Source organism: Acomys russatus, chromosome 1 (genome assembly GCF_903995435.1).
Source record: "Acomys russatus chromosome 1, mAcoRus1.1, whole genome shotgun sequence".
NCBI lineage: Eukaryota > Metazoa > Chordata > Mammalia > Rodentia > Muridae > Acomys > Acomys russatus.
The window spans coordinates 65,182,132-65,204,198 of record NC_067137.1 but is presented as its reverse complement, the minus strand read 5'-3'; the positions used below and the strand labels follow the sequence as shown (position 1 = coordinate 65,204,198).

The following is a 22,067-nucleotide window of genomic DNA, read 5'->3' as shown; positions in this document are numbered from 1 at the left end:
TTCATGAAAGCAAACTACAACTTGGAAGCTAAGCATTATCTACCTATCTGTCTGTCTGTCATCTATCTGACAAGGCCAAGGAGGGGGGCTATTGAGCCTCACCATTGCTCAGGCCAGTCCCATCATCACAAAGCTACAATAATAATTTGTAGAGAGTGGACCACATGCCCAAGGCTCAGATGCTAGATGAGCAGACAAGGCAGCCTGCTTTGTTGTCTGTGTCCAGGCTGCCCCACAGTGCTCAGTGGACATCTCTCTCTTTGTGCAGAAAGAGAACCTTGATTCTCTCGTAAGCACAAGCCATTGTAAGGCCACCACATGGTGAAAGGCGGGACTATGATGTGATGAGAAATGGACATGTTCTCTCGGGCATCACCATGCTCCATACCCTCAACCATTTCCCTGACTAATAGATTCACACACTCTCTAGCAAACCTGTATGGAAAGGAAAGGATGCCTTCTTCTTGTCTAGCATTTCATAGACTGACCACCTTGGCTAAGAACATTCAGTTGCATCTAATGTTTCTGTGCAGGTATGTGGGCATTTGTGGAGTGTGTGTGCTGGAAGAACAAATGCTTAGAGCATATTTTTTTCTTTAGATATCACCCTTGAGCACCGAGCATGTCAATTCTGTAAGAGGAAACTGAACACACCCAGGAAGGGCTATGGCTTAGGGACCTTTCTGTTCCTGCTCAGAGTAGAATCTCAGCTCCTTTGAGAATTTTCCCAGAGTTCTACAGAGCGTCCCTTCCCCCCACACCCCCACTGTGGCTTACACACTTAAAAGACATGCAATGTTATTTTAATGTCAACCAAGAATTTTCCTTAGCCTTCTGGTCTGAACCCATCTAAGTTGAATATGGGCAAAAATCCCCTTTCTCCCACTTTATATCCTCATCTTTATGGTTATGTATTGTTTCCAAATTCATCACCTCTTCTTGGGCATACCCACTGCTGCCCATGCTGCAGCACCCACAGGAGATGGCTAGGCATGTCATGGTTTGGATCTCTACCTAGAAGTCAGCCCGCTGACTCCTGGTGCCCACTCAGACTGTCATCACAGGAAGAGGAGTGCCTGGCCTCATGGCAGGTGCCAGACACTGCCATTTTTTACATGGCAGCTTTAGAAAGCACTATTATTTGTTTCTGATTTTAAGAAAAGAATGCCTTCAGTGTTATAGTGGAAATGCAGAGGAAGAAAAGAGAAACCACCACAGGGTTAAAGCCAAATTTTCCTTGAACAGATGATATTTCAGATGGCCACACTATTCCAGACGCATCAATTTCCTTGAAAATCCAATCCATATATGTGCATATGCTGTGCTGGCAGGAGGACTGCCTGGAATGGCCAAAACCCAAGAGCTAATATTCTTTTGGCCAGAATAATGCAATTATTATTTTCCTAGCTATCAGTCTACGCATACAGAGCCATCTGTTATGCAAAGCAAACATACACATCTCAATTACAGAAAATGCAGTTGCCTTGACAGAATTTGGACTACACCACTAACCAGGACTGTAAAATGTGTTTGCAGCTAGTATTTAATGGATGCTTCTCAGGAGTTCCCTAATTAGCATTTACCTGCTTAAACTAATTATTCATCCTTCTTCTTTACTGGCTTATTAAGCTCAGTTGGATACTCCACCTGAGCATGGCATCAGAGAACACAACAGTAGTTCTCAGTTCCACTTGGTGTTAACACAGGGGTACACCTTATTTGGAAATGGGGATTTGCAAACCTATTAACACGAGCCTTAAAATCTACTGGAGGCGATAACGAAAGAGAGATCTCGGGGAGATGCAGAAGGATGCACACCATGTGAGCACCAGTCAGATGCCATGCCTTGGTTTGCGCGGGTCCACAAGAAACTGGTGTGCACACTGCAGTCAAGAGCACACGTGTTCTCCAAGGAAAGGCTCATGATTGCATCCCCCATTTGGAATCTCAGCAGCAAATAATCAAATTTGGCAGGGTTTCTGCTCCTTCCCCCAGCCTTCCTCAAATGCCAAATCTCTCTATTATTTCCCAATGTCTTCCTTGATTTAGCTGTCTCCCAGTAAACCCTGCTAACAGCCAGGAGGTTCCAGCCAAGCTGGATATTTCCTTTGAGCTGTGCCAACCTTCAGAAGCTCTGAGTCTGGGTGGGACCTGCTTATGAGGAGACCAGAGACTCTTATCTCCACTGTTAGCCTGGAGGCAGCTAAAGGAGAGGTAGCCTGTCCAGTTTGGAAGAGCATCACACACACAGACACACAAAACCTTCCTGCTGAGGCTGCATGTCCCCTTTCCCAAGCCACCACACAAAAAGGGGTCAAACTTAGCCAACCACCTGTGCAGGAACAGATACCCAGATGTTGGGGTACTTTCATGGCACAAAACATCTGGATAGTTAGCTGAATGGGAGACCTTATTTTGGGATAGGCTGGTAATCTATAGATGCAGCCTGGGTCTCAGAGTGCAGAAGAACCGAAGTGTTTGTGTTTCTGCAGAAAATCAAGGACTGTGTCCCTTGCCCCACAAGCCTCTGCATTCTCTTCTTTTACCCTCTGACAAACACATGTGAGCAATTAAATGGCAAACCATGAAAGGAGGCTTTATTTTATGAAATTGTCTTCCTGCATCAGGCAGATTTTGCCAAGGCAGCGTACTCTTTTCTGGCAGGAACCCTCCCTGCAACACATTTTAATGGTGTCTTTCAGCATTTCTTGACTCCAAATGACTCCTGCCATTGTGTCAGCTCCCAGGATAGCACAGGGCACTCCATAAACATCCCGTAATAGGACACAAGGGAAGCACTATTAGTGTGTCCCTCTCCTACCGGGCACCAGGGTTTCAAAGTTCAAAACAACCAAGGGAAGAAACTTCATTTGTTCTCAATAAATTAATAATGATCCTTGGGGGTGGAAAGAGGAAGGGAACTCAAATTTCTGAGCACAAGTTTATTCTGAAAGCCCAAACCAGACAGGCTTCTCTGACTTCGAAGAGTCAGGTAGAGGCCCTTAAAGAATAAATTAGATAATTCAAGCTAAACATAACATCTCATTTAGAAGGAAGCACAGTGGGCTGAAGGAACAGTCACATTCAGTGCCAAGAATCTAAATTGTTCAACTTACTTGTGAGAGGCCTAGGTAGATAGAGACGGTTTCAGAAATGTACAAAAATTTTCCTTCTTGATTTAGTGCAAATACGAAGCCATCCAGGGACTGTAAGAAAAAAATATATATATACTATGTTAATACATATGCACGGAGATACTAATAGTAAAGTAACAAAGTGAATTGATGCCATTTTTTTTTCATGTGCAATAAAAGTCCTAATTGGTTTATATTGCATTATATGAATAAATTAGTGGGCTAAAGACCACAAGATCTTTGCTATTTCAGCAAGTTCTTTATGTCTTTGTCATTCTGACCAAGATGCATTATGTTCCTGTGTTAAAATAAAGTCATGCTAATTTTATGAGACATTGCTTTTATTTGGGGGGATTCAGTGGTAACTGCCATTAAATCAGTGAGCTCCTCTGTTAAGGAATGGAAACTAACGAAATGAAAGAGGGAACAGCTTCTGCATCACTACTTGATTGGTGTGCATGTTAACTTAGTAATTAATAAGGTTGCTCTCCACACACTGGGTACCTGGTGTGATAAATAAAATAGGGAGAGTTGGTGTGTTATGGGTGAGTGTGTCTGGGCTGGAACCTCACACACCACATTTCTGGCTTGCATTGTGACAGACCGAGTTTCTACCGTGCCCCCTGGGAACACAAACAGAGAGAAGAAACTAACAAAAACTGAAGGGAATAAAAGTTGTCCACAGTGCTCTCTGTCACTCAGAAGCCTCTGGTGAACTTTCCTAGATGAGGGTTCTAGTTCTTGTTTGGTTTGACAGGTGATGGAAACCGCCATGAGATCCAACCACAAACCCAACTCAAATCAGCTATAGTCTATACGAAATGCTATCAAATGGATTTCACACCCTCTGCCATCACCACAGCTTTTGCTTTGTGTTATTTGCCTTTAACAGGTGAGGCTGCAGAAGTCTGTCTGCACAGAAAAACAACTTAAAGCTCTAGTGATATTAACAAAGGCTGTGAGTTTGCAAATTTGCGAACTTATGTCTGGAACCAAGTATGTGGGCACACCAATGACATACTTTTATAAATATAGAAAAGTAGAAGAAGCCACAAAAGCAGAAACATGCATTCTTGCAAATCTCAGCAGTAAATTTTGGTCTGCTTGAATATTGGGGGAAATGTCACATGTGTCTTCAGATTCTGTGGGTTAAAAGTATCCCCAGAGGATCACGAGATAAAAACTTATTTGCCAGTCCAAGAGTAGTGAGCAGACCTTCCGGAGGTACTTAGGGCAAGAGAGTGCTGCCCTAGGGATGTGCTGATACTGTTCTTGTTGCTGTGGGCCAGGAATCCTAGGAACAGCTTCCCCTGAGGATGGATCTGGCCCTCCCTGACTGCCTCCTCTCCCCAGTGCTCACTTGCTCTCCTGTCCTCTGCCATGCAATGTCGCCTCACGAAGGCCTGACTGGGTGCAAGCTCCCTGACCTTGGGCTTTCCCACCTCTGGCAGTGTGAGAAATAAATCTCTGTAGATTATCTAGTCGCTGATATTCTGTCCAAGCAGTGCAGAACAGGTTAAGATAAATAATTTATATATATGGGATTACGTGTACATTCAATTACATGTCAGCATGAAATGTGGATTTCCATGTCTCTGGCCCACTTTAGACACTTTCCCACACTGCCTAGGAACAGTGGAGGACCCTGGCTCTCGTCTCCAATTTGTGAGTTCTGAAAGCAACTCTAAAGAGGCCAGTGGGGGACGAGACTGTAGAGGAGTTCCCGAGACACTGCTACCTGGGTTGCCAGACCATGTTTCCTCTGCAGATTTTCCTCAAACCAAAGACTGCTAATGGATGTGTGCTTCTTGCTATTGACAAAGTGACTGAAAGTACCTGTCAGGCCTGACCTTCCAGGTGAAGTGTTAGCACCATTCTGATATCCAGCACCAGGCAGGCCTGGCTGGGAACAGAATGCCAGTTCACAGGGCAAAGGCTTCTGACCTCAAGCAGTCAAGGATCTTGCTTCTACACATCTTTTACTTCACACAGTAGGACTCTGGGAGACTAGGGTCCCTCTCTTCAACCTTCCCCCTGGGAAAAGGGCTTTGTTAGGTTTCCTATTCAACCAAGTAGCTAGGACCTGCTGTACAGAGAGAGAGATGAGGAGGCCATCACGGAAGCCATAGCATGCCCCAGCAAGTGACAGTGGAGACATCACAAGAGAATAAGGTGACATCCAGAAGGCTTCTGAGGAGCAAAGGACAGATGGAACTGGCCTGAAGTTAATCCCTTGTAATGAAAACCCTCATTTCATGGGTGAGGAAACGGAGGCATGTAGGGGCTATCTGGCTGGATAAGGTCAGATAGCCAATTAGTGGTTGCGTCAGGATAAAGTCTTTTTGCTGCCATGCCTTTACAACAGTAGGACGTCCCGACTGGTTTATTGCCAGACTAAATTTCTCAACAATGGGTGGTGTCTCATTTACCCTTCTCTAACTAGAAATGAACAGGCACTCTATCCAGGCCTGCTGAGCCTGAAACCCTGTTTAGGGGGCTACTAGACTATTTGAACATTTGGATGCCTCAAATGTGTAGCGTCTGTGTGTGTCCTGAATCTCAGAATATCAGGATCACAATAGATCTACCCCACCCCCTCTCTCCTTCCAATTCCCTCCCCTCCATCCCCTTTTTTCATGATATTATTTTATTTTAAATTTTAATTTTTTTGTTAAGGATGGAGTCTCTGTCAGGCTCCAGACTTACTATGTAGCTTAGACTGGCTTCAAGCTATCAGTGACTCTCCTGCATCAGCTGTCTCAGTGCTTGGATTGTAGGGATGCTGTTACAACATTCAGCTCTGAATAGATTTATTTTGAGTCTTCCTTGAGGACCCAGTGCCTGTCCTGAAGAGATGTTGATGTCACTTCCACATAGCCCCTCTTTACCATTAAAGGAGTTTGTCTTATGACAGTATCCCTGCCTGTGTCCTCACTACAATGTGAGTGGAGTCGGTACCACAGGGTGGCTGAACTAGGGCATAAACCCATTTAACAACTTCCCAGTTCTATATGGAGAAAGTAGAAGTTTGGACATGTCTTCAACTTTCTGATGAGTTTAAAACGGGTCCATGTCTACATGGCACAAAGACAACCAGTCAGCGCAGTTAAGAAAATAACACTCAGGTACTGAGGATGGCTCATCAGGTGCAATGCTTGCAGTGCAAACATGGAGACTGCAGTTCAGATCCCGAGAATCCACACAAAGTCCAGGCAGGGGTGGAGACCCACCTATAATCTCAGCATAGGAGGCAGAAATGAGATTCCTGGCACAAGATGGTTGGCCATACTATCTGGAACTGGTAAGCTCTGGATTTAAAAAAAAGAGAGCCTGCCTTGATGTATGAGGTAGAGAGCTCTTGAGGAAAACACCAAAGTCAACTTTGAGGTTCCACAGGCATTCACACGTAGACATGTGCTCCCATGCACAGACATGCATAGGTATATAGTTGAGCATCCACACACATGTGAACAAACATACACACACACACATACATCACACACACACACACACACACACACACACACACACACACACACACACATGCATATGGCAAAAAACTAACACCTAGCTTAGGAGCAGGGGAAATGTACACATGTGGTGAATTAACCACATCTTCATGTTCTCCTCATTGTTCGGGCCAACTTTAACTGCAGTCTGAGATAGACCTCTGTAGCCCAGGCTTGACTACCTTTCAGCTACTAAGCAGGAAGGGAACCCGGATGGAAAGCAGATTGTACACAAAGCTACTCCCTTCTGCTCAGGGCTGCCCCCTCCTCAGTTAGTATGCCCTGCTATTTAAATCAGTTCGAAGAGCAGCATCTACATTGGCTTAATTTCAGTGTTCCAATTTAAAAGAATGGGAAGTTGGAAGGAACCATTCAATCAGTAGTTTTGGAAACCAGATGCGATTAATCTGAGAGTTCTGTGGAAAGTCTTAAGAGTTTGAGTTGAGGGAGCCATTACATACCAATCTGTTGAATCACTACAGGCTACTTTCTAAAATATATTTTTCTAACTGCCCACTGTTTTCAACAGGCACCAATTAAGATCCTGGGGTCAGGGGGTTAATTAAAACTTCTTACCCACCATGTAGAATTTTCTGATTATTAACTAAAGTTGGATTAAGATGAAAAAGAACCTATACAAATGTTAACACTCATCCCTCCTCAGAAGATTTACTGCAAAGCCTAAGATCTACATGCTTTCCTTAAGGCAGACAGAGAACAAAACCTTAGAAGCAACAGCAAAAAAATGACATTTTAAAGATATGCAAGTATCTGATTTATCAAGACAGTTTTCTTATTACTGAAAACAGTTCCCAGCCACGCAGACGGGCCTGATGGGAGATTTCCTTTGTCACATCCCAGCAAGTCTAGGAGGCAGACAACCAAGAGTGAGGCTTGGATGCAGAAGTCAGGAGCTACAGTGTCTTGGAATAATAATGTCTGTAATTATAATTTATATCCCCTGACATCACGTAGTGCAGGCAGTGTATTCCACTTTTTCTTAACCCCCAAAGCTGGATGCGTCTCACAGTGTTTATCAAGTGATGAGGTTGGCTTCTTTGCAGAGTAGGGAACTAAGTACAGCCTCATGATGGAGAGGTACTAATGTTTAATGCATTGTGCTAAATGGATTTATATTTGTCAGAGTTTTGTCTTTGTGTTCCTTTTAATGCACATTCCACCACAGCCAGATTTCTAAGCGAAATCTTACTAGGAGGCTGTCATAGGGACAATTCGCACGTCTATTACCACCGTGAAATTAGTGCTCACTCCCTTTTTTCCACATTCTGGTGCAGAAGGGGAAAGAAATCACCCTGAACTCTTTTCCTATGACCTAACTCCAGGCAGAGAGAAGAGCTCCCAGTAAGGCAGGGCATTTTAATGACAGATTATTTTAAACCAAGCCATCACCATCTGTTCCACCCCCTCATTATGAATGCAAAAAGAACATATTTCACAATTATATCAGTAAAAAAGTAAGCTCTCCGTGATCTAAATGCACACACGTGTTCCCTGTCCAATGTGCCAGGCATCTGTGATACTCTCCTGATTCCAGCTCAGATTGGAAACAAAATACTCACATGCAACATGGTCCCTGCCTGGTGAGGTGTTCCCTCCAAAGCCTGACCTCCTCACTGTTAGCACATCATTCAGGCTGGCTGGAGCACATGGCTTTGAATCCCAGGCTTTCTAGACACTAGAAGGGCTATTTTTATGAATGTGATCAGTGGCTTTGCTGGGTATAGGAGGGCCTTCACAGCAGACTAACTGAACTGAAGAATGGGATGGCATCAAGATTCAGTAAGCCTGCTCTTACACTGCAGGAGAAGCTTGGCTTGGAGAGTGAGGCCTGGCCGCTAGTGTCTACCTTTGTACTCTGTTTTAGCAATAGTTGAAAGAGTCAGAAAGGGGAAAAAAACCTTAGGGCTCTTGGTTGTTTTTGGATATAATCACACTTTGATAAAATGCATAGAAATGCTACATGACCCGTGGTTGTTCCGGGAGGTGATGCTGAAGGCACGCATATGGGCTCCCAACTTGAGAGGCTGGACAGGGCCCAAAGTTCCATATGCATCTCTTTACAGGGAAGAAGAAGGAATTCCCCACTTTAGACTCTGGAGTCTGACCTTTAATACAGTTCTCTGCACAAATAAAAGCCCTATTTTCCGAAACAGCAATCTCAGTCAAGAATATTTTCTCACGAAAGGTAAGGACATGCAATGAAGAGCCAGGTTCCTCCTCAACTCATCTCCCCTTCCCCGTTAAGCCAATGGCATGTGTTCTGCTGTGTGGTCACAGCTGCATCTCCCCAGCCACAGCACTAAACTGAGTTAATTAGGTCGAATTTGACTTGATACTACAAATGAGTTCAGTAAGGGCAAACCAAGACCCCTCAACACACCTTTCTTGCTCCTAGAAGAAAGGGATCAGCATAATAGGGAAGATGGGCTAGAGCGATGCTAAGACACAAAAAGAGCGACGATGCCTACTTCTCAGCAAGGGAACTGGGTTTCGCCTGGGCTCATTTAAACCCCACTTTGTGGGCATCCTGTGTCAGAGAGCTCATCGGTCTCCTCCGAGATGTGGGTTCAAGCCTGACATCCAGTCTGGAGAGAGACGAATGTCATGATAAACATCTAACCAAACAGACCATAGGCCTGGGTACACTGCCAGTGTGTGGCATTTGAGAGAGAGTCCCACGTGCCTATCACTTCCCAGGGATGGCATATAAACCCCACATTGTGGCTTGTCCTTGAGAACTAAGGATCCCCAAGGGACATGCTTGACAATGTGTATGGCAAAGGACTTCAGCTAGCTACTGTACAGATATTCACTGGTACTTTACTGTGTCTCTTAGCTGCTCGTGTGATATGTTAATTAATGCGAAGGTGGTGCCCTCAGAGTTCAGGGCCTGGGAACTCAATGCTCTCTTTCAAGTTAAGGGAGGCACCTTCCCTTGTCAGAAATAACACAAGAGTACATTACTCTGGTCCTGAGAGACCTAAAAATGTCACTGCTCTACTTTGGCAAAACACATGACACTTGGTCACACAGAGAATGCCATGTGTCTTTCCATTGTTGGCTATGAAAAGCAACAGAAAGGCAAAACCAAATGTTATCTGATATCCTGTAGATTCCTAGAAAGAAGGATTTTGGAGGTGTGTGTGTGTGTGTGTGTGTATAACTATACAGTTTATTATATATATTACATATATATAAGACTATTACTAACACATATGTGTTACATTTATTGTTAGAATATATGATGCAGGGAACAATATGCAGCTCATTCAATATTTACTTGTGGGTAAACTGAGGCTCAGAGAAATTAAACACCAGGTTTAGCATCATACATCTGGATTATGGCAAAAGAGAAGGGAGGATGCTGCCCTTTCTTAGACTTCCTGCTTGGGCGTCAGCAGTCTCCACACTGACACAGCGGCACACAGTTTTTGCATCTTTCAGCATTTCCTTCCATATAGGAATGCACCTTCCATTCAGCAGACACCTGTTGGTCCATCCCTTCAGGGAACACCTATTGACTGCTTATCTTGCAGCAGGCCCGTAGAGCCTAGGTTTTCCAAAGGCTGGGCTTGATCTTAAAAGTCACCTCCTGGGTTCAATGATTGAGAAAATGAGTGAAACATAAAGTTAACTCTGCAAACAAAAATCCCCATGGCAAAGGACAGCGTCCAGTCTAAAATACCCTGAACCCACAGGGGACCAGATCCCAAGACTTCCACTGGGAAAAGGCACAGATCATTACAACTCTTTCAAACATGCAGCTGGAACACAATAGATGTTGGAGAATATCAGTATCTTGCGAGAAGAGCCTGGTGGTGAGGTGTGGCTAGGAAGTGCCAGAGTTAATGAAGACTCCCTAGGATTCAGAGCCTTCCCACAGAAAGCTGCGCAGGAAATGCTGGGGCAGGGACCTAGATTTCTGACCCCAGAGTTGTTCATTCAGACTGAGGGGTTTGCTTTAATTCTCCTCTCTAGGAATATCTATATCATTTTATATGGGAGTTGGCACGAAGATAAGATACACTTCACAGAAATTTCGTTTTATAAGTGTTGTTCACCCGAAAGCACTTGTCGGTGTCAGGTGGGCCACATAGACGCTCCTGTTATGGCTCATCGTGATATGAATCTCTACATCGGGGACAGGGTGACTTTAAAAGTCAAGCATTTAAGAGAAAATAATAAATGCTTGTACATGCATTCCTTGAGGTAAGAAGTTTGTGTCAGGGGCAGTAATAATGATTAAAGCAGCCTGTGAGGAATTTAGCATCTTAAAGACCATTTAGAAACCTCGGATATTAATCTGCTGCGTTCATGTGAGTTTCATTTCTAGGAACATTGTATTTGTATCTCTAGGGAAAAGGCATTAAAAAATTTGCACTGAAAGAAACTTGATTGTTACAAATGTAGTTTAGAAACTGGTTGGGGCCAATGCCTCTGCCATGGAAACCTCCCCTGCTAATTTCAGGAACCCATTACAACAGAGCCCTCTGCTTTCTATTTTACAAATCACTCAACTAATTAATAATTAATTTTTAGTAGGCCCGCATAAGGCCATAAATATGATGGACCAATAATAGAAACTAGCGCTTAGTTCTTGAAATTGACAAAGCTCTGAATTGTGTCTGAAATCTCCCATGAGAACTTGCAGCTCTTTGGAACCCCACATTCTACAATATTGAAATCTTTATATTTTCTTTCTATGCATTCTGAATGCTTAGAGGCTGTGTTGCTTCACTGCACCAGCTCCAGAATTTAGCTCCATATGAAGCAGAGACACACATTTATGGGAAAATCAATTATTCTGATGGAATTGGGGCCTGGCCCTGAATGAGCTCAGGATAAACAACTTGGTTTCCCACTCGCTTTGGTTGTCTGCTGCCTGGCTGACCTCTGCTTTCATTTCACAGCTAGCTGCTGAGTCTAGGTCAACAGGACCAGCCTCTGCTGCTTGTCCCTAGATTGCTTGTCCTTGCCAGGGCTTGGACGCAAGGCTCCCGCTTTTATCTCTCCTGCCTAATCACTTAACATAATACGCAGGGTGCAGAGAACAGTTGGGGGTTTTCTGCTGTGCGTGAACCTCACTATTCTCAGAGGATAACAACTAAGGCCGCATATTCTTCATTAGGGTAGCTCTAGATGGCATCCTTTGAAGAAGCACAATTTGGCCAGTGAAATGTGCGAGGGCTAAGTCAGTTAGGCATGCATTAGTGGCCTGATGTGTTTACAGCACTCAGAATGGTGCTGAGCAGCTGTGTGGATCCTGGCTGTGTCTGTGGTCCACGTCAGGATCAGAGCGGGAGGATGAAGGCGGGTCGTAGGAGGTGGATGAAGGGATTAGTACAGTCGAAGATTAAACTCTAGCACTTCGCACAGACTTCTTAAAGGGTGTCTCTTGTTTGATTATTTTATAATATGGGAAAACAAAAAGGAAATTCTCTCCTCTTTCTAATTCTATTCTGTGACAGTTCATCTGGGGAATTCAATGCCACTGCTGAAGGGGGTCTGGCTATTTTATTTCTTGAATTCATAGGATTAAAAGATGCTTTATCCAAAACCTTAATGAAATTTAAAACTCTGAACTAGGTCCTTAGCTAATATATAAAAACACAAGATTTAGTTCTAGGTCTTTATGCTTCTGTGATGCTTCAGCACATGCGCACATTGGGTAATAGGTAAATCAAAGCTGACATGTCTATTTCCTCAAAACTTTTTCTTTCCTTACGGCATGAGGAGTTAAAAAAAAAATACATGTTTCTATTTAAAAATTGCACAGATGATATTATCTACCGCCATCACACTATACAATGGCACATCCTGGCCTCTTACTCCTCATAACTAATTAGACCCTGTCCACTGACTGTCTTCCCTCCTCCTCTTCCCTAGTCTCTGGCAAACACCACTCTACTCTGAACTTCTAAGGAGCCAATGTCTTCACATCCGACATATATGGGTAAGGCTGTGGATGCTTCTCTTTGGATGCCTGGCTTATTCACTTAACGTGATGAACTCCATTTTATCCATGTCACTGTAAATGACGGGATCTCGTCACTTTCTTTGAATGGGTAGCATCCCTCTGCATATGTACACCACATCTTCTTTGTCCATCCATCAGTTTCATGGCTCTTGTGAATCATGTCGTTATAAGCGTGGGGTTGCAGATGTATCCATGACATACTGATTTTGTTTCCTTTGCATATATATCTGGGATTAGGCTTGCTGGTTTACATGGTGCACCGGATCCATTTTTAACTATGTGAGAATGCCCAAACCATTTTCCACAATAGCCACACTACTGTATATCCTGCCAATAGTGTAAAAGGTTCTATTTTCTCCATGTCCAGAATGTTTTTTATAGAAGCTATTCTTACTGGAGTACGGCCATAGCTCACTCTGGTTTTGATTTGTGTTTTCCTGATGATCAATGACATTGGGCATTTGTGTGTCATTTTGACAAATGTCTAATTGAAGGTCAGTTGTCAAGATTTAAATTGGATTTATATTTGTTCCTGGGATTTTTTTTTACTTCCCAACATATTCTGGATCTAACCCTTTTGTTAGATGGGCACTTTTCAAGTGTTCACTCTTACTTGCTCAGTTGCCTCTTGAATCTGTGGTTTGTCCTGCAGAAGCAATTTGGCTTGGATGTAATCCCTTGTATGTGTTTGCTTTTATTTCCCTTGCTCTTAGAATCTTACCCCCAAATAATCCTTTACCATTATAATGTCCTATAACTTTCCCCCTGAACTCTTTTAGAGACATCATAGAACTAAAGTTTTCTATAAAGAAGTGAAGCGCTGCTGAGGAGAGGACTGAGTGGATAAAGTGCGTGCTGTGCAAGTGTGAGGACCAGAGTTCAATGCCAGTGTCTACATAAAGGTGAGGTGGGTGTGGGGGCCCATTTCTAATTCTGGTGCTTGGAAGGTGGAGGCAGGATTCACAAAATAAGCTGGTTGGTGAGGCTGGCCATAACAGCAATCTCTGGATTCAACTGAGAGACTCTGCCTCAATGACTAAGGCAGAGAGTGATTAAGGAAGATTCTGACACTGACTCTATATACTCACACACATAGGTACACAACATGCACACACATATACATGCAGGAACATGCATATGTACACACAAATATGTGTACACATATATACACATATGCACCTGTGAACTGGCACACACAAAATAGTAGCCACACTGTATCATATTGAATATTTGACAGACATATAAAATAATGATTGTCTCCATTATTTTTCCCTTAAGATTGATAATCTTTAAATTTTTTCTTTAAAACTATGCTAGGTATGGTGGCTCACACCTTTAATTCCAACACCCAGGAGGCAGAGGTAGGCTGATCTGTGTGAGTTCAAGGCCAACCTGGTGTACAAAGTGAGGCCAGGACAGCCACAGCTCTGTTACACAGTAAAACTCTGTCTCAAATAAGGAAAAAACAACCCACACACTCCATATTGTCTTGATATCTCAAGACAATGTATCCTTGTTGTCAACTGACCCACATCAAATGGTCAAAACTTTCAGAAATGGGTTTGTTTTCTAAATTTTGTTTTCTAAATTCTAAGAGCTAGCAATGTCCACAGGAAAACTTCGCAGGGTAGAGGAGGGACCTAGGGATGCTGCTGGGAGGTAGAGCTTCCTCCCCTCCCATCCTGGTGAGCTGAAGTAAGACTGTTATCACCTCCTTGCTTGAGTTCTTCAATGCAGTAGCTGGCAGGTAACACACCTGGACCACATTCCTCCTCTCTGCTGCCAGCACAGGCAGAAGCGCTGATCAGGACTAAGCAAGTCACCATGCCTTTGTCTTGGCTCTTTGGCTGAACAGAGAGCCATATAGCTAACTTTGCTACAGATCCTCTCATATCTAACACAGTTGAATAATCACTAGGACGTTTTTACCACTCAGGACCACGTGATTTGCTGAAGATGCACAACGGCCCTAACATTGTAGAAGGGATTCAGTACATCAATAACTTCCATCTACTCAAGTACAATGATGCCCCGATCTAAAGAAATTGTGAAAGAAGTGTGCAGTTGGCTATAGAAACTTCCAATCAATAGGCTTAGCCCAATTCTAATGGGCACAGAAGTCTATTTACACAGTCTTTTGTCTTAATTAGCTAGATCTTTAGAACAAAAGGAATTCGAGATCAGACACATTCTACCAGTCAATGAATCTGACAAACGGTGCGCCATCTCTCAATGACTACTAAATTTACCACAAGTGTATTTAGTCTAAAGAACTTTTTGTGGCCTAGCCATGCTTACCAAAAACTCCCTCAGCTATAACAGTTGCATCACCAACAATAATGAGATCGAGGCACAGATCATACTGATTAAGCCCCAGGTCTAACTTTTCACTTGGCCATTCAGCCTAGTTTTTGAGGTGCTGGGCTCAGGAACTAATACTTATTTTCATCAATAGAACAGTATTTATCTTAGCTGTCTAGAGTCATAAGGCGTCAAGATGATCACATTATTCACAATGAAGACAATATGCCTCCACAGAAATCTCTCACACAAGGTTGCAAACATTTTAAGGAAGTCTCAGTAATCTCAGAAGGCAACAACCCTATGATAAGTGTTAGTTAGATATCACTTAGACCTTAAGTAAACCTCAGTCTCTCCCACCAAAGACAATGGCCTGAAAGCAAGGAGAAAGTTCAAGGTCAGTGAGAGCCATCTCTCACAGTCAGGGCATAGCTTGGGTCTCCCTGGATCGAGTACGACTTTTTATGCATTTCAGCCCCCTTTTCTTTTATTTCCTTTTCTTTTTCTCCTCTTTTCCTCATTGCATCTACAATTTTCATTCATCCAGTCAGTGACACTGGGGCTGATAGTTGCAAAAATGGCTGCACTTCACAGCCAGTCATGTGGACCACATTTCGCAGCTGATGTTCCCGAACTCCTGCTCAGGATGAAGTCTGTCCATGCACCCTAGACAGGGAAGCAAGTCTGATTATGTTCTTAAGCTGTCTCCCAGGTGTGTGAGCTGACAGCAGCTCTGGCTCTGCACAACGCTCCTGTGAGTGGAAATGGCAGCATACTGGAGATGGGAGTCTGAGCCTCCAATGAGAGTTGCTCATTCTAACGTTGACCTTTTCCAACACATGGGGTTTGTTTTATTGCTGCACTTGGGGGCTTCTCCTTAGTATTAGGATGACCTATTTTGCTTTCTATTTAAATGCTCCACAGGCTTCAGGGTGGTCGTTCCTAAAGGATTGCGACCCTAAAGATTTAAATTGGCCTCTGAACCTTAATAGAAGACTTTTATTCTGAGGCAAATAGAAATATATATTATGGATTTTGCAAACACAACCTTATGCTTTTATCATTTTCTGCATGCTACTTCCACTCAGTCTACTTGCCTGAGATATCTGTTCTCCCTCTCCACCATATTTTTACCCTTCTAGTTCTTTCTCATCATGAATGCACCATTCTTCACTACCAGCCAAAACTATTTTGCCTTTTACTAAACAATGGGTATGCTCCTCTGGTAGGCATAATGTGTTGTGCTTACCAGAATCTTCCATTGCACCTGAGCTGGTGACACATGGCAATGGTGACCAGAACTACTCTGTACTCAGTGATGCAATGAGTCTAGATGGTGCACAAGCTCAGAAAGTCATTATGAACCCATTTCCACATCTTCTTTCTATCCTGGACCCCTCAACCCAGGGACCAAAGGGATGATAATGAGCAAGTGCGAGAAGATGACAGGAAGCCATCGTGCTAAATGTTCCAGTCTTTGTTGGGTCAACTGCCAAGCTTCCTTCTTCAGGAAATTAGTTCTTAGCTTTGCTTTGTGGGACCCGCTGTAGAGAATTATAAAGCTTATAGAGCTAACCAGCAGATTTGGGGGTGGGGTTAGGGCTGAGAGTTTCTGTTTCCTTCCTTAAAATGCCTTGTCTGCTTAGCTGGGCCTAGCAGCATTGTTGACAGTAAGATGAGATGTCTCAAAGACAACTGGCTTTTTATCTCCACCTGGTGCTTCCTGGGTTCCTGTGGGAAAAGGAAGGCAGACCAAGTATGTCCCCAGGAAAAAGAGGGCTAGGGACAGCCTCCTGGCTGAGAAAGTGGTAATGGAGAATAAGACTTCCAGAATCAGTCTTTTGGAAGCCCCCCAAAAAGGAGCTGGAGGAAGGAAGAAATACATTGGGTAGATGAGCACCTTTTGGTGGCAGATGCCCTTGACTGTGAGCCCTGAGGGGAGCTCACTGTAGTTCATGAGGGAGAGACTTGCTTCCTTTCCTCACAATACATCTCATCAGGTATTGGAGTTTGTGGGTCACAGCTCTGTACTACAGGGTGACTTCCCTCAACTCCACTCTCTCATCCTCAACATGGGAGATGCAACTCTGATAAGAGCATTCCCAGCCGGAGTCCGGAGGGGGCTCTCCTAGATCCGGGATGAGAGATGTCTGCTCAGCTCCTTGGGGGAAAGCTGGTGAGCCTGCGGGGCCAAAGGTGAAAAAGGTCCACACCCAAGTTTGCAATGAGAATACTCTACATCTTCCAAGAGGCAGTGATTAATGGTAATTAAATTTAATGGTAATTAAAAAGATACCACGACCTTCAGACTCACCTAGACCTGAGCTGGAATTCTAATGCTAAGAGTTCACCAGTTTCTCATATGAAAATACAAGGCTATGCATAGTGTCTTTATGGGGCTCAGTAGAGTTGTTGAACTGTTTGGGACTAACACATGTAAGAGTTTGGCAGGTGTAACATAGTCTGGACTCTGATCCAGGAAGCATGTCTGCTTTGTGTGTTTCATCTCCCATAAGCAGGAAAGTGAGCTGAGAAGAGCTGGTGTGGCTGTGAAAGCCAGCGAAACCAAAGAAGAAGCTACATATGACACAAAAGAGAACGGATTCTGATTTCACGGTAGAGAATTAAGCCTTCAGGGCTGGAGAGATGGCTCGGTGCTGGGAGCTCTTGCTGTACGAGCAGAGGACTGGAGTTCAGATCCTCAGAAGGCAGTTGGATGCTGGCTGGGTGTGGTAACCTGCTGTAATTCCAGCCTCAGAGGGCAGACAGACGATCCTAGAGCAAGCTGGCCAGGGAATAAGCTCCTATTGATGAAGTCGAGGCTTGACTGAGAGGGCCTGACTCAGAGCGGAAGGTGGAGGGATGGTGGAGGAAGATTCCCAATATTAGCTTTGGAACTCCACACTCTTGCATACACAGGTGAACATGTGCTTGTAGACACACATGCACCTACATACTTGCATGTGCACCACACATATACACACATGGAAAAGAAAAAGGGAAAAGGCTGCACCTAGTTGTAAACATTTTTCCTTAAAGTTGAACACATACAAATGTAGTGAAGAGACTACCTGAAATGAGAAAAACACTATTTGTTAATTTTGAGGACTACAGAAGTTATCAGAGACTCATTAAAGGACTAGAGAGAGCCTGCTTGGGTAGTACATCAATGCTAATTAGAAGATGAAAAGATAAAAAGACACAAAGGCAGCAGAAAAGTATTTTTAGCTTCATAAACATAGTCATTTAAAACAAGAACTACTGAGCTCTGGGCTGGTAGCCCAGTCAGCAAAGCACTTGCTGTGCAAGTGTGGTTTCTAGTACCCACCACCCATGTATACTGATGAGTGCTTGCAATCCCCGTGCTGGGACCATAAAGACAGGCAGCCCCTGAGGCTTGCTGTTAGTCTACCTGGTGACTACCAGGTCCTTGTGAGAGGCCCTATCTCAAAAAGCAAGGCTCACTGCACCTGAGTTTGACCTGCAGCTTCCGCATGCACACATGTGCATGGATACTTGCACACACAAATGCACCTACTCAACTACAAAAAAACAAGAAGGCGGCTAGAAACATATAGACCTACTAGATACCCATATGCACTTTCTTCGTCTTCTGATACTGATGTAACTGGGTGCTTTGAACAACAGCAATGTTGTCTGAAGATAAAAACCAGTCACACAGTCACAATGCTGGTAGTGTGCAGTCTCTTGGGAAGGCTTGCTATCTTCCTTCCTTGCGGAAGGCTGCTTTCTTGCTATGTGCTCACACGGCCTGTCCTCCATGCCTGTGTGTAAGCAGCTTTCTCCCTCTTCTCCTTTCCCCTCACATCTGAGAAGGCCTCTCTAGTCCTACTGGATTAGGAGCCAGCCCTGTGTCTTTCTTTAACCTCAGTAGCCTTTGATGGTTACTTTCACTGCTTCCAGCTATATCACAGTGGGCATCAAAGCTTCAAAATATGAGTTTGAGAGGCCATCAACCAGGCCATAGCACACGTGGCTGGTTATATTTGTCTTTGACTATGTCACATGGCAAAGCAGGATTTTACAGTGGTACAGCGTTTACTGAGCGGATCTTTGCTGCCTCTTCAGCAGCAAGACATAACCTGGAATCAGCAGGTACATATGTGAGTTCCTGTTTCCCTGCTTGCATGCTCACCGCGCAGGCGTAGAGACCCACGCAGAGCAAGCTGCAGTGCGGGCCTCCATGTTGGCCTGCCACCTACACAGTGCCGTCTATTCTGCTAAATTGGACTGCACTTTTCCAAGTCGGGGAATATTAAAGGTTTTTGTTTGTTGCTTGTTTTTATTTTGTATCAGAAAGCTGCCAGTTATACATTTGTGTATCTGAGTTTCTGGTTGCACAGGGCAGACACCTAGTGCTCATGCTGATGCCCACACCAGGCCTGGGACAAGCAGAGGGCTGCTTGTTGGGATTTCAGCTGACCTAGACAAGCTAGCAGGATTGCTATCAGAGAGGTGTGATTTAAGGCATTCTGTGGCAGAACACAACCTGTTGAGTGGATTTTAATCCACAGGTACACCCATTCACAAAGGTCAGTTCTTAGGCAGCTTTCCTCCTTTCAAGTCACATGACATGTGTATGACAAGCAATATGTGGAGACATCTAATTGTTTCAGAATAGCTGGATTGGAATAGGCATTTAGACTAAAGTGTTAGCAGTCTTTTAAAATAACTAGTGAAAAGAAAAAAAATTTCCTAGCCCTTAAATAGTAAAGACGGTAATGGGAATGTTTTCGATCAGTAATGTAACCACTTGATGCTAATTCTGCCCTATCTGCAAGTCAAACTGAAAGTAGGTGGGCTAAAGAGATGCCTGTGTCGAAGCTTCCACAAATGCTATATCCAACAGGGATAGAGGGAGACAAGCAAGCCCCAAGCTTCACTTTTGTAACCCTGACCACATGTGTGGTTCTGGCTATGTGTTCTTGTGCTCTGCTGCTGTAAAGAAGGCTGGTGCCTCCCTGATGCTGGGTTGCGCAGAGTCCACATGCCTGTGCACTGGCTTGTATTACACTCTTCTCTGTATACACAGGACATCTAAGCAACACAACACAACACCTTTTCTTGGTGTCCCTAAGTGGGAGCGATCGGTGCTGGATTTTAGATGCAAGTTAATTTTCCCCTTTTCTTCTGCATGGGTTTGAAATCTTAAATAAATTCAGTTCTGGGGACTGCCACTTTGCTAAAAATAAGAACTTAGAAAGGTTCAAAAGAGAGCTGGAAGAAATGATTTAGGCGATTTAAAAATAAAAGTTTTAAGGAACAGCTAAGTACGTTGGATTATTCACTCCAGGAGCCTGGGGTGAGGTGAGTGGTCCGTCTCCTCACAGAGGCTTTTGACTGCTTTTATGGTTCATTAAGGCCTAACACAGTGTGGAGTGTTGGGAAGAGACAACTCCACACAGGACAGTGGGGACTGTTGAGAACAGAGACAGGGTTCTGGGAAAAGTCATTGTGCCTGTGAATTTCAATTTTAAGCTGAAGGGCCCCTTGATGGCAAAAGATGGCTGATGAACGACCCTCACTGAACTTCAGCAGGAGTGCACACCCACATATAGGAAAGAGATGGACAGAGACAGACAGTCACACACTACATGACAACTTACTCTATGGCACTATGTGTTGTGGGGTGACCAGGAGAAGAACCTGGGGTTTCTGGCTACAGCCCCAGCTTGGGCAGGCACACTTCCACAGAACTGACATTGTGGCACTGCGCTGGCTGAGGTTAGGGTAAGAGTCAAGCTAACGCTGCTCAGGGGCGCTGTCCAGGAGGAGCTCTATCTCCCTCTGCAGTAGGTGTTGACAATACAATCATGAAGAGAAAGAAAGGACCCTGCAGAGGAATTGGCTCCAGTGAGTGGACAGAAATACATGTGGATGGGTTTCCTGTCCTGCACACGGGAACATACCACAAACAGCTAGAACCTAGGAAGGTCAGAAACTTCTGGTCCCTCCAAAGGGACACTGGATGAGAAAACGCTTTTGGAACCGGCACAGATGGCCCCTGTCTACACAACCTCCGCCCCCCACCCCCAGGAATCACCACACAAAGTCTCAAATTTCCAAGAGGTGATTTTGCTTTCTCCACGGCAGAGACAGAGAGATGGGGCCTCCGAAGGTCTCCTGCACCACGGCAGGGACGGAGGCAGCTTACACACCCGTGCTCTCTGAGTGTGAAGCTCGGAAGTTGAAGTTGGGGACAGTGATCAGTGATGGTTCTGATATCTTAATTATCCAACTATTTAAGAACCAAGTCTCTAGCCAACCCCTGCCTGTCACAGCATCAGTGGCTCTTGCCAGTATTGCAGCTTTAAGCAGCGTTTACTCTGTGGGTGAACACAGCATGCGGTAAAATGATTTAACATCATGAATAAACACATATGCTTGCTTGGGTCCAAATTTTAGAAGTGACGAACCCATTCTCTGGCCCGGGATTTAATGGACCAGAAACAAAACTAAAAGGTATGTTATTTACTATGCATGAACAAATAGCTTCTTTTGTAACCAGTAGCGCTTTGGAAAGTGAGGGCTGTACTTAGAAATGCCAGGTAAAGCTGACACATCAGACCTACTGCTTATGTGTGGACACAGAGGGAGGGCACACACACACACACACACACACACACACACACACACACACACAGAGAGAGAGAGAGAGAGAGAGAGAGAGAGAGACAGAGGGAGGGCACACACACACACACACACACAGACAGAGGGAGGGCACACACACACACACATAAACACACACACATACACACACACACACACACACACACACACAGAGGCAGAGACAGAGACAGAGACACAGCAAGCTAACCATACCTCACACACACACACACATACACAGAGAGAGAGAGAGAGAGAGAGAGAGAGACAGAGAGAGACAGAGACAGAGACAGAGACAGAGAGAGGAGAGAGACAGAGACAGAGAGACAGAGAGAGACAGAGACAGAGACAGAGACACAGCAAGCTAACCATACCTCAACAGCTTTCTTCCCAAGCCTAGAAACAACAAGTCTAGAACTAGTTGATTACTGATTTCAGGAGGCAGAGAAAAAAGATCTCACTGGAAAAATAAACACATGAAACAAGAGGTTAATCTAA

At 44.2% G+C, this 22,067-nt stretch overlaps 1 protein-coding gene across 13 annotated transcripts in view; it reads right to left on the bottom strand.

Moving 5' to 3' along the window:
• Npas3 (neuronal PAS domain protein 3) overlaps positions 1–22,067 on the bottom strand; it is an 845,822-nt gene that overhangs the window by 237,774 nt on the left and 585,981 nt on the right. For all 13 annotated transcript variants that reach the window (XM_051146005.1, XM_051146022.1, XM_051146014.1 and 10 more), the window contains one exon: positions 3,117–3,206. In XM_051146005.1, the coding sequence (XP_051001962.1) occupies positions 3,117–3,206 (90 nt within the window). The remainder of the gene's footprint in view (positions 1–3,116; positions 3,207–22,067) is intronic.